The sequence below is a fragment of the Salminus brasiliensis genome, chromosome 6 (assembly GCF_030463535.1).
Source record: "Salminus brasiliensis chromosome 6, fSalBra1.hap2, whole genome shotgun sequence".
Lineage (NCBI taxonomy): Eukaryota > Metazoa > Chordata > Actinopteri > Characiformes > Bryconidae > Salminus > Salminus brasiliensis.
Window position 1 is genome coordinate 8933787 of NC_132883.1, and position 19337 is coordinate 8953123.

General features: G+C 44.2%; 2 protein-coding genes across 2 annotated transcripts; both read right to left on the minus strand.

Moving 5' to 3' along the window:
* Positions 1 to 1048: 1048 nt before the first annotated feature.
* hyal3 (hyaluronidase 3) lies at positions 1049 to 14371 on the minus strand. Its single transcript, XM_072680851.1, has 4 exons — positions 14341 to 14371; positions 4896 to 5806; positions 2379 to 2468; positions 1049 to 1384 (listed from the first exon to the last, which is right to left on the minus strand). Exons 2-4 carry the CDS (start codon positions 5793 to 5795, stop codon positions 1103 to 1105), a joined length of 1272 nt encoding a protein of 423 aa, XP_072536952.1. The 5' UTR covers positions 5796 to 5806; positions 14341 to 14371; the 3' UTR covers positions 1049 to 1102.
* Positions 8632 to 19270, minus strand: naa80 (N-alpha-acetyltransferase 80, NatH catalytic subunit). The gene is made up of 2 exons (XM_072680852.1): positions 19133 to 19270; positions 8632 to 9785 (listed from the first exon to the last, which is right to left on the minus strand). Exons 1-2 carry the CDS (start codon positions 19138 to 19140, stop codon positions 8942 to 8944), a joined length of 852 nt encoding a protein of 283 aa, XP_072536953.1. The 5' UTR covers positions 19141 to 19270; the 3' UTR covers positions 8632 to 8941.
* Between the last annotated feature and the right edge of the window lie 67 nt (positions 19271 to 19337).

A 19337-nucleotide genomic window follows, 5' to 3' on the forward strand; every position in this document is an offset into this window, starting at 1 on the left:
AGGAGGGGTTAAACAATACATACGGGACCTGGATGGGACCTATTGTGAGATTAAGGTGGGCTGTAAAGATATGGCCCAAACACACTTAGAACCCATGCCCACCTGGAACCCTACAAGCCCACGTTCTGCCCACGTTCCACCCACGGGAACGTCCTTGACCTTCCAATAGAAGTTAAAAGTATAAAAAGACTGAATTCCAAAAGTTTTGGAGCATTTCTGTTGGTCCATTCATCATAATATTTGGACACAATGTAAAGGACAACTGCCAGATACAAGGTGTTAGTTTCACCAAAATCCAGTTTATCTAATGCAGGGTTGTCCAATCTTATCCACAAAGGGCCGGTGTGGCTGCAGGTTTTCATTCTAAACAACCAGCAGCACACCTGATTCCACTTGTTTAATCTGTTGATTAGTCACATGTGCTTCTGCTTGGCCGTAATGAAAACCTTCAGCGACATCGGCCCTTTGCAGGTAATATTGGACACCCCTGATGTAACAAGTTCTGCAATAAAGTAAATCAGATGAGCTGCTGGTGAAACTGCACAAATCCCTACGGTGTCTGGTGTTCACAGAGAAGTCAGTATTCATACTTGTGTTCTTCTAATTTTGTTGTTTTGTGTTCTGCACATGACGTGAATTTGGCAGTTGTTCTTTGCACTGTGTCCAAATTTCATGATGAATGGACCAATAGAAACACTACAAAATGACTTTTCACATTGACTGCCATTGAAAGTTCAATAGGTCTCTTCCTTCTCTGTAAAGTTGCCATTTTAGAGATACAAGGCTTTTGTGTGACAGCGAGGATACTTATTCTAATGTCTCCAGACAAAACTGCACTTACTATAGACTTGCCAATAAAGTGTAAGTGGAATTAAATGCTTAATAAGTGATTTAACATTGTGTGTAAACATGTACATAAGGACCAGGTTGTGTTTGAACAGACAGTAGCTGTTTTGCATAAATAAAGAGTGAGAAAATGCTCATTCTATAACTGTGACTTATTGAACATTGATCAGTTATCAATTTAAGGAAGCATATTTATTATTTCATGAAAATGCAACACAGAATGTGTGCATCTGCTTTGGACAGTAGCTGAATGACTTCAGCTGTGTTGCAGGCTTCGCTCAGGGGTGGTGTTCTGCTCACACTGCTCTCCACTCCACCCTGCATAACATATACATTTGAAATCAGAGCTCAATTCATGGTCAAATTCACTTGTGGTGTCCAGCAGCGGGATCATGTGGTCGGAGTGAGGGTTACGTCTGACGCAGCGACCGTTGGCATGACACAAACTCTCACTGCAACGTGTCACACCCCGACGCAGATGTTCCAGATACACACCCAACACAGAGTTAATGTAGTTACGGAGAAGAAGACACTGCCGCTGTGGAGAGAGAGAAAGAGAGAGAGAGAGAGGGGGGGGGGGGGGGGGGCAGAGGGAGAGAGACATTCACACTGTTGTCTGACTCTGCAGTGTATATTATCATTATTATACCAATTTATATGATTTGGTATTTTCAATGCTATGTGTGTATACACTCTTACAAAGGGTTCTTCAAGGGTTCTTTACTAAAGAGCAATGCCTGTTCTTTATGTGGTTAAAAGGTTATTTGCATTAATGGAAGACATTCTGTTGGTAGTTCTTGTAATACCAAAAATTAGGGCTCTCCTTATTGTCTTAATGCTGAGTATCAGCCGAAGTTATTTTGCCCCACGATCAAACCGGAGTCTCTTAATTTTGAGTATCAGCTGATGCCAATCTGATCCAATCTTTGTGTTTGTAAATACTCCAGCCACACAGTTTAGATCAGATGAGCTGCTCATTAATAGGTTCAGTTAAACCCTTTTATTTTAGTAGCAGTTTCTATAATGAGACATTCTGGACTGATTAATTTAGTTCAGTAGAGACTTTTCTTAAAATTACTGTTATAATTACTTTAGTGTTTAATATCTTATAATCCAGTCTGTCTCTCCTCCCTGACCAATCAGCTCCCAGCTCCTTTATAACACTGCAGTCTAATCACATGTGTGTGTAGTGGTACACACTCTGGACCGATATCTGTAGCTGTTGGTCTACTGGTGTGTAATAACTGGTTTATAGTGGGTGAATGTGCTATGTGTGATTTGGGTCACTCTCAATTCTCTCTTACCTCCTGAGAACGTCCTGGGAATAATGTTAACGGGGCACTGAGGCCACCACATGGCGCTCTGAGCACCGTGGTTTAAACTAAGAATCAGAACTGGATTAGGATTAAAAGGTGTAGTCTTTTTCAGTGCTATATAGAACCCTTTTGCTTAGAGTGCATCTAAACAGACACCAACACATTACTGTTCAAGTAGATAATGCAGAACACACACACACACACACTCTTGCTTACCTTGGACTTGGCAAAATTCTGACTGCCCCACAGCACCACACCAGCAGCACCTAAAGCTGCACTCTCCCCAAGTGTGTGCTCCAAATCCGTCTGCAGTAACACACACAAATACATTCACCCTTCAATGGAATAATGACTAAAGGAACAGGTCCCTCTTTTGGTGCTATATAGACCCAAGAAAAAAAGTTCTTGAGCAATTAAAGGAACCCTTTAACCAGGCAAAGAACCATTTATTGATCCGAATGGCTTGTTTAGTTGTCATGGTTCCATATAGCACCATTGCACTGACACTCTTAAAAACAGGTGCTTTAAATGGTTCTTTTTTTATCATATCTTTCTAATTTTACCCCATTTTTCATACCTAATTTAAAAAGGCCAATTACCCAATCCCTGTTTGTGTGAACTCCCCCATCACTAGCAATGCTCCCAACACCAGGAGGGTGAAGACTAGCACATCTTCTCTGACACATCTGAAGCCAGCCTCCGCCTCTGCAGCATTTCTAGGGAGCCAGCGCAGTCTGAGGAAAGCATGGCTCACCAGCCCCGATACAACAGCCAACAGGCCCCTGTGCTGACCAACATCACATTAGGAGTAATGTGGGGAGGAAGTGCCATCAACACACCCCTGAAAGAGCAAGGTCAATTGTGCTCTCTCTGACTCTGGCTGCTGATTGCAAGCTGCAAGATCCGGGATTTGCAGGTTATTCCCACTCACATCTGTTTTACTAAAGTGGTTCCTCTCTGGCATCGCTCAAAGAACCATTTGAAGCACCTTTATTTTTAAGAGTGCTCTAAAGAATCCATGCATCCTTTTTTAAAGAGGCAACATCAATAAATCAATACATCTATTCATTTTAAATTTAGAGGGCATGTTCAAAATTGCAGTAGTTACACTATATGGACATAAGTATTGGGACACCTGCTTATTCATTGTTTCTTCTGAAATCAAAGCTATTAAAATGAGTTTATCCTGTACTGCCAAAGGAAGCCTTTCTACTAGATTTTACTGGAGCATTGCTGTGAGGATTCAATTGCATTCAGCTACAAGACCATTAGTGAGGTCTGGATGTTGGATGATCACCACCCCACCTGATCTCCATCGCCACAACTCATCCCAAAAGTATCGGATGGACCATCATCCATCATTACAGAGAGCACAGTTCCACTGCTCTACAGCTCAATGTTGGGGGGCCTTTATACCCCTTCAGCCATTCATCTGACCAGTGGACTTGTTTTAAAACAAACAACAACAACACCTTCACATCTAAGAAGGCACATCAGAATTTAGAGTTAAAAAATCTGAGCAAATCCAATATTTTATTGTTCACACTTCTGTTCCAATCCCAATATAGTGTTCCTAAACCTCGACCCAATGAAGAAGTTGATAATTCTGTTCCTGTTACACTGGCTGTATGTAGAACTAATGTAAAAGCTACTAAACCTGCAGTTCTGACAAGGACAAATCTAAATTGGCCATGCCTACAGATCTGAGTGACATTGACAAGGGCCTAATTGTGATGGTTGGAGGCCTGGTCAGAGCATCTTATAGCAGGTCTTGTAGGGTACTTCCAGTACGCAGTGGTTAGTACCTACCAAATATGGCCCAAGGAAGGTGACCTGGTGGCTTTAGAGAAGGGGCTCCAGAACCAGCTTTCGTGCACAACTGTAATTTGTAAGTGACTTTTTCATTGATTTGTATACAGAGACAATTGCACTTGATTCCTTTACAGAGATCAGCCTCAGACATTTAAACTCTGCTATCAGATCTTTCAAAACGCTACGTTCAAGACATGAACGGATCTGCTCATCAGCCAATCAGCACTGGGCCAATCTCTGGCCTTGTTATGTGATAACTAAGTCCCTAAAGGCAAGTCTGTGGCCATCTTTGCAACGCCGTGGGCCAGCTATTTACAACCATACGAGACCAGGCTCCTATCTCTATGAATGAGGAGGGACCAAAATACTCAAAACTAGTGGTCAGATTACTGTTTCAAACCCTGGTTTTAAATCACTGATAAAATCTGAAAACCTCATGGATGGTTTGTAGCGTTCAGCTCAATAACGCACATAAATAAAGCTGCCTCATGTTCAAACAACTGCACAGTTTGCAAGTGTGTTTTTTTTTGCTTGTTCTGGCTTATGCACTTGTGCAGATTTCTACATCAAGGGTCGTCGGGGTGCAGGTTACACCACTCACGCTGGTTGTCTCATTTTGTTAAAAGAAAGACTTTGCAGTAAATAGATGACATGTTGAGCACTGTTCAGCAATCATTGTCCTGTCTCCTGAGTTTATAACGTCTTAGAACCTTCTTCTCCTTTAAATATAAACATATAATTAAATATGACCATATATAGCATGTATGGGTGGATAATTGTACTGTACTTTTTTTTAAGACTTTGCCTACAATGCCTACAAATCCAGTTATGTATGCACTGAAAACGTATTCATGTTAAGGTGCTGTTGTAGATTAATGTGATATGTGTCATGTATATGTAAAGATGTGTGTGTGTTTGTACCTGGTTTAGAAACTGCAGAGTTCGTGTGAAGGCCACTCTAGCGTACGGTAAAACAGGAGGTGGCTGAGAGTCAGCTGCATGCTGGGATGCCACTCGTAGTGCCTCGAGTACACGGTGTCTTACCATCAGCCGTGTGTTTGGGCGTCCAGCCAGACCGCGTTGCACATACACACTTGGGTATAGTGCGGTGGACCGTTGCCATAGAAACGCCAGTTTATCATTCAACGCCTCTGTTCCAGGTTTGCACCGCCCTGTGTAACTGTCCTCTTTGATGCCATGGTTGTTATAGCAACTGGGGAACCCATAGAACCCCCACTGTCCCCTGGGGCAGACATGGCTGCCAAGTCTCAGTGTTTCTTCCATAAAAGCTCTCGCCGCTTGGTCAAACTCCGATGCAGCCAGCGCGGTCACTTCCTTCTTGGACATCTCTGGATGTTTCTGCCGCACTAACTCTTTAGACAGCCTGTGATAGACCTGTTTGGAGCCAAAGTTCCGGCTCCACAGGGGTCGCCACGACTCCCAGTCCAGCACGGCCAGTCCACTAAAGCTCCTCCGCATGAGGAGTTGGAGCTGCCCTTCAGTGATTGCCAGGTGAGTCTGTAAATCGCCCAGCTGAGGGATTCCACCGTTCATCCTCTTGCCCTTCCGACTGACGTAGGGGTACAGGCCTAGACGCTGTTTGTAGTACAGACTGATGTTCTCACCTACAAACCTCTGTCCTGAGTTGTGTATGATGCCATACCGTTCCAGGGGCAGTGAGACGCCAAAGCGCCGGTCGCACCTTGCTGTGGGCATGTTCCAGACCACAGAGAAATCCTTCCTGCCGACTGAACACAGCCCTGCAACAGTGCTGCTCAGAAACACACTCAAGGTCAGGAGGGCGAAGAAACCCCAAAGCATGGCGCCTTCTCCTGTGGAACAGACAGACTTTTTACTGCACATCTGCAGCCCTTGTGTACATATATGACATCCTTAACTAAGCACCTGCCTTATAAGCCCCATTACTCAGTAATGGATGTTTTATAGCAGTGTTATAAATGGAAGACATGTCATGTCATTTTAAGTTAAGGGCCCTTATGTCAGATACACCGATCAGCCATAACATTAGTACAAGTGAAGTGAAAAACCCTTGATTATCTTCATGTACAGTGTCATCTGTCAAGGGGCAGGATGTATTAGGCAGCAAGGGAACCGTCAGTTCTTGAAGTTGATGTGTTGACGGCAGGAAAAATGCTCAAGGATGTGAGAGACTTTGACAAGGGTAAAATTATATTGGTAAGACGACTGGGTCAAAGCATCTCCAAAGCATCAGGCAGGTCTTGTGGGGTGTTCCTTGTATGCAGTGGTCAGTACTGAACAAAAGTGGTTCAAGAAAGAAACCACCTGTCAACCAACAAAAGGTTCACGGACACCTAATCCTACAGGACTTACGTGACCTGCCAGATACCACAGGATGCCTTCAGAAGTCCATGATGTCTCGAATTATCAGATCTGTTGTGGCAGCACATGGGAGATCTACTCAATATTAGGTCAGTGGTGTTAATGTTATGGCTGATCAGTGTAATGTAACTACACTACAGAATATCTTACATCATCTTGGGAATACTGACAGTAGATCCTTATTAATGTTTAATGTTAAACTGCTTTGTAATTGTTATTCAATGTTTATGCATGTGTTATGAGGCGCTTATGTAGGAGGCCTTCAATTTAAGTGTTAACCCATTTTGCAGTACCATTCCAAGCCAATGTGTAGAACTGAGCCAGAAACAAAGCATTTTTATGACCCTTCTAAACAGACGCAGACCCTTCTATTTCCCAGATAGGGATTAAGCCTGGACTAATCCTGGACTATGTCTTCTTAGGTTTAGTAGTAAAATGTAAGTGGATATTGGAAATTATTTGAATTGCACATTTCTTGCACATCTCTTCATGTAGTTTAGTAGGCCTGTAATAAATGTTTACGAAATAGGGTCTGGAGTGTACAACACTGATGGCTATGGATCCTCATGGAAGGGTCATAAGCATGAAATCTTACGTGTGACCTCATCACAAAACACAATGTTTGAGGTATGCTAAAGTCAACTCAGTTTTGGAAACACGTTCCCTTGAAGTCAAAATGTCAAGTTGAAGTCAAAATGGACCTCTTTGGCCACATTTAGCAAAGGTATGTTTGGAAAAAGAAAGGAACTGTATTTCATGTGAAGAACACCTCGCCAACTGTGAAGCAGGGGTTGGATCCATCATGTTTTGGGGTTGGGTTTTTACCAGTGGCACTAAAGCATTTGGAATGGCACTCGCAGTCTCCTGACCTGAACATCATAGAACATGAGTGGAAAGACCTTAAACAAGTGACGACCAAAGAATGTCTCAAAAATAGAGGCCTACTGCAAAGAAGAATGGGAGAAAATCTTAACCATGAACTAAAACACTTTTAGCTGCTACAGAAAGTATTTGCAGCAGTGATTTCTGCATAAGGAGGTGTTACTATGGCTGGAGATATACTTGCTGTTTGGCAGTGTGTTCATGTAGACAACATTGTGAATGTAAGGCCCGAAACATACGTCACGCAAGGACGTGGGCGTAAAACGCTATATAGACTGGGTTTCATGTGTAGTTGCGTACTTAAAAAGGTTTGATCTTGGCGCATGACACAACAGAAGCGCATGCTGAATTTTGAGTGATAAACAGCACGGCTCTACAGCCGTTAAGTTAAAACACACAGATTACAGACATCATGCCCAACCATTAACAGCAGCTACACTGTTTAAAATAGAGTGTTATGTACCACCCAATACTGATGTCTTCTTCTCCGCCATGTTCAAGGGTAGAAAGTCACCTCAACTCAAGAACCAAAACTTCAGCTATACATTTTTATTACATTTGATACTCAGGTATCAAAATCATCTCTAAATTTACCAGAAATTAAGACTTAAAGTAGTTTGGATGTGCAACTACATTCATCATCTCTGTTCCACGTTTGCACCGCCCTGTGTAACTGTCCTCCTTGAAGCCATAGTTGTTATAGGAACTGGGGAACCCAAAGAACGGCCATTGTCCCCTGGGCCAGACATGGCTGTAAAATCTCAGTGTTTCTTCCATAAAAGCTCTCGCTGCTTGGTCGAACTCAGTAAATCAGGAACTTATTTACCATAATTCTGACAGCACATGAACACAGCAGAAGTCCTGAATCTGTAAGGTGCCAAAACTTTTGCACAGAATCTGCTGGAAATACTGGCTGATTCTCAATCTGTACTTGTGTTCCTGGGGTCTTGGGAAACGGCATCATTTGCTCCACTCAAAAGTTCTGCATGCAGCCAAGTACAGTCTGAATGCCTGGATGTGTTCTTGTTCGAGTGACTGAGGATGCATCAGGACGTGAATATCCCAGAATGCATTACACACCACGCTGCTGTTCCAATTGCCAAACCACTCCATAGTACAGCAGGGCTCATCACACACCAAGGTGTATTACGCAGTAACTACAGGGACATCTGTACAAACCGGTGGGGCTGTTGTCTGGTAATAGAAGTTTGTAATAACACTTTCGGACCACTGCTGGGCCACAGGGAATTTAATGAGCTAAGAGTCTATGTCCTGTTCTGATTGGCTGCCTCATTTAAAAATGTATAGACTCTATTGATTTTAACTTTTAACGCTCCCAAAAAGCAAGAGGAAATTTGCCTGATCTGTTAAACTAACTGGCTAAGAAAATGACCCAACAACAGAACACGGGATAAACAGTTATAGCCATTTACTTAAATGCAAAACATTAAAACCATCAGGCAACTTCGAACAACCTGCCAGTGATGTTGATATACAGATTTATGATTACAGTAACATGATTACAGTAAAAGTCTTTAAATAAAACTGTGTTATTAAAATCTTTGGTTCTAAGGCACATTCAGTCAGTTTCAGTGTTCCTTTTAGGCTCCAGTGAAAAAAACCCTGAGATATGACATCAGAGGTGATCCCATGAAGAGGAGTTCTTCACTTGGCAGAAGGTGTTTCTGGGCAGGGTTCTTGCCACTATGTCGTGACCATCCATATCAGATGTCTTTGTGCATCCAGAAGATGGGCAGTCCTCGGCCGTCTGTGTACGGCGTCTGCTCCAAGGTTTGATCAACTGGGGTCCATGAGGAAGGAGGAGGAGGAGGCGGGGCAGGCGGTGGGATAGAGGGAGGAGAGGAAAGAGGGGGAGGATGTGGAAGAGTTAGTGGCAGTGGAGGAGGAGGAGGAGGAGGAAAGTGTGTAGATGAAGAAATGGGACCTGATTTTGACGGAGGTGGTGGGGCGAGTGGAGGACGAGGAGGAGGTAAAGCTGAAGCAGGGTCTGGAGGAGGTGGAGGAGGAGTTTTAGGTGTTAGGATGGCTTCATCTCTCCGTTTTCTCTCCCTTTCTTCATTTCCCTCATTCTCGTCCGTCCTGCAGAACTTGTGCAGCAGCTCCATAGGCATGAAGGAGGCCAGCGCACCCACGTTCTGGACGGGCCGGGACGGTACAAAGCCCAGGTGGGCGTAGAAATGCTGCTTGTCGTGGGTGGTGAGGTAGAGGCGGGTGCCACCCCTGCCCCTGGCATACCGCTCTACGCCGTCCATCAGCGCCCGTCCATACCCTTTTCCCCGCAGCTCCGGTTGCACCACCACAGACTCCACAAACAGGCTCCGGCTGCCAAGCACCCGGGACACTCGGGCATGGCCGATCAGCTTCTCGCCCTCCAGCAGGACGAGATTTACAGGGTAGCTGTTACTGGACTGGCGTAGGCCGTGCAGCCTCGCTCCCATGCTGCGCTGCCATTGTGTGTTCAGGAGCTCTGCGCAAGCTTCCACCAGGTCCCAGCGCTCATGGAGAGGGACCATACGAATGGCCGAAGCATTACTGTCGCCGTCACACCTGCACACATGCCATTGGCAGGAATCAGCACAGGGGTCAAGTTCAGTAACACTTGTCCACGGTCATTTTTCTAATAACAAATGGGATATTGAATGTCGCACAAACTTCACTGTTTGACACCACTTAGCCTGAAGTCAGAGTTATTTTAATTCATTAATGAAATAAATAATGAATAAGAAGCTGGTAAATAAGAAACTCTTTTCTGACAATATTCAATCTGAGGAAGTCTGAACTTGGACGTTTCACCCAATGTACTCAAGCTGGAACTCTTGGGGCACAATCTCAGGTACATGTAGTATAAATGTAGGGTATCAATTCACCTAGCATGTAACTGTAGGGTTTTTCTCCTGAATATCGCAACTCCAGAAGCTTGACCCAACAACGGGTTCCAGGCCCAGGGAAGGTTAGCGTGTGAACGTACACACCAAGTCATTTTTTACACAAGTCAGTGTTTTAAAGGAACTGGGAGGTGAATGATCTGGTAGGTCAGTCAGACTGAACTGTAAGATATTAAACACTATTAAAAAAGCAGTTTAAAAAGTTGCTCCAAACAAAGATGATTAGAAATTAGTCTGATTACAGAAACTGGAACTAAAAATAGTGATTTTACTGCGGTTTACTAGCATGGATTAGCATAGTTTACCTGAATTGTAGGGCTGTATTGTTTACAGAAACACAAAGATCAGATCGGACTCGGCCGATAGTCAACATTAAGAGGCTTGGGTTGGGGGGGGACTAAAAATCTAAAAGTTGTTTTAGATTTTTAGTCAACATTGTTAGAATTGTGACATCAAACTCGATATAGCATAAACTATTTTATTAAAGGTGTATTTAAAAAGGAGAACATCCAGCATACTTTTAGAAAAAAAAAACACAGGCGTAACAACAGCAAGCACAGAACACCCATAACATACGCAAACGACAGAGCGCTGAGTGATGGGCAAACCTATGAAACACGAGTCACTAATCCCTTTTCTGATTTTCCAACATAAACAATAGCAGACACCAACTTACGGGGAGGCATTGGGTCATGCAAGCCCCCAAAACAACCAGGCCTTAGTGACTGTGGCTTTGCCTGATGGCGCTAGCTGGGAAGGGGGCGTTGAAAGTAAAAGCAGGAGAAATTAAGACCACCAGACAAGCAGGTATTCATACTACACTAAGCCAACCCTAGCCTAGCCGCATTTCAAATAAAGTCATTCAGCTAGCTGAAATGTTGCATTCTAATCAAAATAACATACACTAATCAGCCATAACATTAGCACCACCTAATATTGAGAAGATCCCCTTGTCCCCCCACAAAAAACTGACCAGTCAAATCATGCACTCCACAAGACCTCTGAAGGCACCCTATGGTACATGTGAAATTAGGCCTCCCCCAAAGAGCACATCAACAAGCCTTAGGTTCCCACAACCCTGTTGTTGGTTCTTGTAATACGCTTGGACCACTGCATACTGGGAACACCCCTCGCCCTGATGTTTTGGAGATGTTCTGATCCAGGCATCTTATCACAATTTGGTTCTTGCCAGAGGGTTTACTTGCTGTCTAATGTTTCCGCCCCTTTGACAGATGCCACTGTAGATGAAGATAATCAATGATTATCATCAAAAATGATTAGAGGACCACAGTGTTGGACTGCACTGGCATGTGTGTGCTGTGGTTCTGCAGTTTTTGGAAACAGTTTTTGCAACTAAGAGGTGCCGCCGTTCGGTTAGAAGCACTTTCAACAGCAAGTGTCACAAGTCGCATTCTCACAGCTTTCGCGAATCAGACACCGAACAGACAAGTGAGGCAACCATGCTTTAGCAAAGTGTTTCCTAAGTAAGATTCAACTGTTCATACTGTAATGTACACTAAATGTCTGCGGACACCCCTCTCACATCATGAATGCTTTCAGCTACTTTTACTTGCACCCACAGCTGACACAGATACACAGCTTGTCTAGTCCCTGTAGTTAAGTACTGCCAAAAGAATAAGACTCTCCGGAGCAGATAAACATGAACCTATTGGCATAAAGCTGCGTTGAGCTGTCTAGCAGTGGAACTGTGTTCTCTGGAGTAATGGTGCTACATTCAATACTTTTGGGATGAGCTGGGATGTTTGGGATAAGGGGGGCTGGTGAACATCCTGACCTCACTAATGCTCCTGTCGCGGAATGCAAACAAATCCTCACAGCAGTGCTCCAAAATCTAGTAGAAAGCCTCCCCTGGACAGTAGAGACAGTTACTCCAGCAGGATAAACTCTTAAATTCCTTGATTTTGGAAAAAAACAAACAAACAATGAACAAGCAGGTGTCCCAATACTTTTGTCCATGTAGTGTATCTATAACACCATCGAGATAAGAACAGAACATGTTAGAAGAGCCTGTGAGGTGATAGCATCAAGTCAAAGACTACAGCAACACTTTTTAAACCACAAGCAAAACACCAGAGCAGTTCTTCATCAAACTGCTGGGGAACAGAAGAGAACACAATCTCCGCGGTCATCTCAGTTATCAGGTCCGTTTTACGTGACTTGCTTTTGCAAACGGATTCTGCTGTAATTTCAAGTTCCGTTTCCATGACCATGGAGGCCACAGGTCAACAGTCTTCTTTACCCAGTTTAACAGCTCCTAACCACAGAGCTGACAACACAGCCTAGACCACTTTTGTCTCAGAGTTTGTTTCACTGTGAATTGTGAGCAGGCTGTGCATTTAGGTCCTTCACCAGCTGACTTCTGGTTTGATAGATCTTACCTGAATTGTATACAGCGATCAGCCACCTCTTAAGTAGCTGGACATACATGTTAGGCAGCAAGTGAACAGTCAGTTGTTGAGGTCGGTGTTGGAAGCAGGAAAAATGGACAAGTGTAAGGATCTGAGTGCCTTTGACAAAGGCCAAACTGTGATGGCAAGACGACTAGGTCAGAACATCTGCAAAACATCAGGCAGGCCTTTAAGGGTCTTCCTGGTATGAAGTGGTGAGTACCTAGGTACCTACCAAAAGTGCACCAAGGAAGGACAACCGGTGGACTGGAGACAAGATCAAGGATGCCCAAGATTTGCTGATGCACCTGGAGAAACAGGTGCTAGCCTGTCTGGTTTCGGGCTCCTGTAGCACAAACTGCTGAAAGTGTTAAAGCTGGCTAGGTCTTGTGGACTCCAGGCTACAGTAAACCTCAGATTTTCTGCGAAAGAAAGCTGGGGTACATGCGAACGGAAAGTACGAAAGTACGAAAGTAATCGTCTCTCCAACAGAGAGTGAAACCGATCTTTGTCCAGAAGACGGATGCGAACACAGCAGCTCGGTGTTACATTCGTTTTTAACCAAATAAAAAAGCTTAAAGCTGCTGGATGTGAACAGTGTTCCACGTGTTGATGCAGAGCTAGTCTACACCCTTAAAGATGAAGGTGCTTCCAATGGTTCTTTAAGCGATGCCATAGAAGAACCACCTTTGGCTCCATTAGAAACCATGGATATAATAGAGATATTACCAGTATGGTTCTTTATGGAGCCAAAAGTGGTTCTTCTATGGCAGAACCAAAGAACCACTTGTAGTAGAGTGAACTTTTATTTTGAAGAGTATAGATGCTAATTTGATTAAAATCAGGGAGAAGGTGAAATATAAGCTGTGTTCAAAGCCTAGACAGCAGCCGAGGTAGGGCGGTTCCTCGGCAGGACTCCTGCTCGGTAGGCTTCTGGTCACACAGATAGAATGGTCTGACCAGGCTGGTGGAGACGTCACTGTAAAGGTCCCACTTCTGACTTGTGAAACTTGTGCTTTTTCATTTCATAAATCAAACTCTGCCACCCCCTCCTGTTGTATAAGTACAGATAACTGTGGATAACCAAAGACTGGGAGGGATCCATCAGTTGCATCCTCCAAATCATTCAGATTGTAGGCTGCATTTCTCGGCTGTATAGGAAGGGTCTTTGCCCTTGGAACAGAGACATGCAGCCTAGGCTTTGGATGCAGCGAGAAGAGTAAGCCTCTGTAATGCTCCCATGTAGTAGAATTTCATAACTGAACCTGGATCAGGATCATACTGTTTATTATCACAATAAGAAAATCTTTTCATTGAAGCATTTGTCATGTTCCTGAGAACCTATAACGCCTGATAATTCAGCAGGAGTCTGAAACACCCTTTTTTATATATATATATAATTAATCATTTTCATTTATTTGAGTTAATTTATTATATTTTTTAAATATGTGTTGGAGCATCTGTGTGACCTAAGCAGTACAACACCATTATGTATCATAGAGATAATAATTACTGCTGGAAACTAAGAGAGAAAACTGCATCGAACAACATACAGACCTACATTGGACTTCTGTTCAAAATGAGAAAATCCATTACAACGAGATGAGCCGGTCAGAATGGTCAGAGACTGATGAGATGAGGCTCTAACAGCTCAGACGTTTTTAAGTTGTTGAATGTATAACACACAAACAAGCTAACAGCATCTAATATTTCAGGTATCCAACCTACGAGGAGCCAGAGCTGCCACTCGCAAGTATCTAAAACACAACCGAATCGCATTAACCAGAGAATGAACACCCACAGTCTTACCTACAGCCAGAGCTAGCGCCACGAGACAGAACCGAGCCTGTTTCAAGCACACAGGCCTTCACACATCCGAGAGAACTGTGTCAGAATCAGGAAGCAAGACAGTTATAAGTGCAGTGATGGTGTAAAGCATCCTCCTCCGCTGATCCAAGAACAGAGCAGCCAGTCACATTAAAGAGCCATTACTAGAACTGTCTTCTGAGAAGGGCAGGTCCCAGATCAGCAGTTCTTATTTTAGAAATAAAAAAACTTGTTTAAGCAGTGTGTGATCTCACAAGTGGTCATGAGTGTGGTGAGAAAATATTAGACACACACACACACACACACACTCAGGCCCATCATGGGCATGTTCACAGGCAACTTACGGTAAGACTAAAACTAAGCTGGCTAATTGAGGAGCATGTGGACTAGGGTTGTACAACGTAGGTTCTTAAATGTTCAATGGCTGAATACTAAAACCTGAAGTACTTCCAGTACCAAACAGCAGGTAGATACTGTATTAAACCTGAAACTCTGTTCTCTCTGTGTTCTGTATTGCTAAGAAACTGCAAAAATAGAAGAGACAGGTAAAAATAGAGAAGATCAAAATGTTAAGTAAAGGCTCTGAACGTGGTTCTGGAGAACGATGCTGGAAAACAAACACACCCCTCCCTTCCCTTCAATCCCCCTTCAGCCCTCCCACCCCACCCCTAAATTCATGCACATGCATTGCCAAAGTAACAACACTGGGCCAGCAAACCAAAAGACAGCAAACACAAACGCAGCATGCAAATACACACCAGCTGCCGGCCTTGTCTAACATCGCTACCTTGGTGTTAGAGCGTCGGCCACCGGCCTCGTCCAACATCGCTACGGCAGTGTTAGCACACTGTCCACCGGCCTCGTCCAACATCGCTACGGCAGTGTTAGCACACTGTCCACCGGCCTCGTCCAACATCGCTACTGCAGTGTTAGCACACTGTCCACCGGCCTCGTCCAACATCGCTACTGCAGTGTTAGCACACTGTCCACCGGCCTCATCCAACATCGCTACTGCAGTGTTAGCACACTGTCCACCGGCCTCGTCCAACATCGCGACTGCAGTGTTAGCACACTGTCCACCGGCCTCGTCCAACATCGCGACTGCAGTGTTAGCACACTGTCCACCGGCCTCGTCCAACATCGCTACTGCAGTGTTAGCACACTGTCCACCGGCCTCGTCCAACATCGCGACTGCAGTGTTAGCACACTGTCCACCGGCCTCGTCCAACATCGCTACTGCAGTGTTAGCACACTGTCCACCGGCCTCGTCCAACATCGCTACTGCAGTGTTAGCACACTGTCCACCGGCCTCGTCCAACATCGCTACTGCAGTGTTAGCACACTGTCCACCGGCCTCGTCCAACATCGCTACTGCAGTGTTAGCACACTGTCCACCGGCCTCGTCCAACATCGCTACGGCAGTGTTAGCACACTGTCCACCGGCCTCGTCCAACATCGCTACTGCAGTGTTAGTGTGCCGGCTAATGGTATTGTCCAACATCGCGACCCTTCATAAATGTTGTGCAATCACATATCATGATATAACATTAGTGAGAACAACATTATGGCTTGTAATTAGCTGCTAAAATTGTTGCTGCTTCTAAGCAAACTAGTTGAGAAACCAGTGAGAAATGAGATTTCTGTGAAATAGGAAGAGAGCAGTGTCCTCATCCCTTTTCATGTCTTTCAACATTCTGAGGTCCAAACGGCAAATGTTTCCACATGTCTTCACCATCGCCTGATCTAGAAACTTTTTGTTCAGCTTCTGTGCGTCAGATATGTTCCTTTTTGGAGGTTTCTTGGCCATCAACAGGTAGTGAGCAAGTTCCAGATACAGTCTCCCCTGGCCCTGGCCCTGGCCCTCCCCCGTCCTGAGAACAAGCATGAACGTCACAATAGTGTTGTGGGCTCAACCCATGCCACTTTTTCCCTCCATTCACAGAGCGAGGTCTGAGTACAAACACCAGACACCAGACCCAGCACAGAAACAAACCAGAGAGCTAGCAAACTGTGGGGAATTGGCGGAAGTGTACTGAATTAAAATCATAAAGAGCGGCAAGCGTCAAGGGGCCCTATTTCAGCGATCTTTTGGCGAGCCATCAACCGTGCACAACGCAGCTTGATTTAGGGCGTATTAGTGTGTCTTGTGCTGCTCTAAACACACAAAAGGCATTTTACTGAGTCTCTTAATTAATGATGGGTGTTTTTTTGGCGTAACATGCAATAAACCAAACAGCGCGTCGCCTGCCATTCCCTTTAAGCTCTGACTTTAGTGGACTGCTATATCAAAGACCTAAAGCAGGGGGGTGTACCTGCTGATTTACCTGAACACACCTCATTTAGATAAACGATTCAGACTGAAGGAGTGAAAACAGACTGCTGGCGGGGGGTAAGATGTGGCCCTGTGGCATCAGCGTTAAAATGATACTTGTGGTACAGTGCCAACCCTACTGTGAATGAAATGAATATAAACACTTATGCTGGGCCTGTATTACCCTACATTTAATCCTATCTAGCCAGATTGCACCCCTGATTTGCCCCTTTTAACTAATTTTCCGCTATGAGAAAACTGACTCTGCAGACGCAGACGTCTCCCTCCCTCTCTATACGGTGACACTGTGTATGTTTATAGCTCACAGCAGGTCACACTGTGTCCCAAACCACACTGACAAGTCTTCACCACCTTAATTAAGACTGAATGCGGTCTGAGCAGGTGGACAGAAGTGTGTGGTCGGGTATTAGTAGAAAAGGTTTAGGCGTAGCGAGTGACGATTGACTTTTGATTGACTTCTGGTGTTCTGGCCTCGTAGCTTCAGTACACAACTGAGGAAGCGAGATCTGGACACAAAACATGAGTCAAATACTGACAACAAAACTGAGCCATACATAAACTACAAACGCATCAAGAATATAAATACGATCCAGGCACAGGGTTTGTTGTAAATCTGTGATATTACTGAGGGTAAACTTCTAGCCTAATGGCTTTCTCTTCGTTGATGCTAGAAAACGTCAGCATGGAAAAAACTGTGTATGTGAAAACATATTACATTAAAAATAACATTGTTCTTTTTGCATATGCATAAATGCATAAACGCAGCCGCTATACTGATTTAATATGAATGAAGAAAACCCTGGGAGTTTTGTGGACCAGTAAAAGAAACCACAATACATCTTTTTCCCTCTAAAATATCCGGCAATATTTTTTCTCACAGACGTATCAAATTTTCTCACAAAAGCTAATATTTTATTTTGGTAATGCTAACCAATGCTAATGAGCGCTTTATTGTGGTTTCATTATAAAGGGGAAAACATTATAATTATATCTACATTTTTATCATTTAATTTTTTGTATAGATAGATTTGTACAAACTCTAATGCACGGAGCCCCTTAGATGACAAGGTGGTTATTTTTGGGTTGGAGATATATAAAATTAAAATTATATATATATATATATATATATATATATATAAAATTAGTGTTGAACTGATACCAATACTGGCTTTATTATTAAAACCAAACATTTAAATAACCAGTAAAAGCCAGTCATAAATAGTTATTACCATTAAACAGACCTTTACTGGAACTTTTACATTTACATCACTTTTTGTTTTCATGTGTTTTTTTGGTTCTGAAACCAGAAGCAGAGTTTAAGCAGATGTTTAAAGGAAACACACTGAGGTTTAGTACCTTTTTACACAGAGACGTGAACCTGAACGTGAAATCGCTGTAGAAGCACTTTTTGTTTCTAAACTGGCTTTTTTTTCACGGCTCTGAAATGTGAATTTTAAACACTGATTAAAAGCTGTTCGAGCTTTGCAAGATCATGCTGTTCTTTCAATCGTATTTAGGATAAGATATAACAAAGTCCAACCAATAAGCAGTAAACAGGGGTGGCTCGGTGGTTAGAGCTCCGGACTGTTGATGACAGGGTTGTGGGGTCGATACCTGAGCTCTGCAAGCTGCCACTGTTGGGCCCTTAAGCAAGGCCCTTCACCCCTCTGCTCTCCGGGCGCTGGAGTTGGCTGCCTACCGCTCTAGGTGTGTGTGTGTTCACTGCCCCTAGTTCATTAGTGTGTGTGTGTGTGTGTGTGTTCACTACCACAGATAGGTCAAATGCAGAGGACGCATTTCACTGTACATATCCCTCCCCTTTACATCAGGATGTACAGCCATCCAGACAATATGTGGCCATGAGGTGCTGAGTTTCGGGCCCAAATGAAGTTCCCAGCGGCCACAAAACAATGTACTGAAGCCACGAGACATCATCTCGTGACCTTATTATATTTCTGTGGTATTAAAAACCACCACCATGTCACCTGAGGGGGGCTTCGCAGAAATGAGCAGCAGGGGGCGCCATCAACAACCCACCCGAGCAGAGGTTTCGCTCTGCATTTCCTAATATGGTGAGCGCCGTGTGCTAACGAGGGCCCTCAAACACGGTGGTCTTCAGGGTGTTAGTTATTACGGCGGGGGTCTCTACCGTACCCCCGCACTCAGCGCGCACTCAGCTTCATTCAAAACAGGGGTCTCAGCTCGGCTGCTTAGCTTAAAGTCATGCAGAGTTGTCAGGCGGTTAGATCTCAGGCGAATCACACAACACGAGCTAACTAGCAGTCTGCCGTCTGAGCAGATCCGTGTTAATTAGCCTAGCTGTGTTAATCAGCGCCCCCCAGGCGCTCACTCCGACACACCGCGGCTTTCGCTACATCTACAAGCAGAGCAGGCGAGTGGAAGTCAGGGGTGTAGCTGCGACACGTGTCTCTGTTTACCCACATTTTCATCCTTATTATCCTCCTCTCAGCGGCGGCACACAGTCACAGAGTGGAGCCCAAGAGGATTTCTGCTGTAAAACTCCTGATTCTGCTTTACAGCCATAATCTAGCTTCAGTGATCAGCGCTGAACAGCCTCTGCTCCCATTGACGGCTTTCAATGAATGAGCTGCAGTCAGTCGCCTTCGCTGTTCAGCTCGGCGCCCTC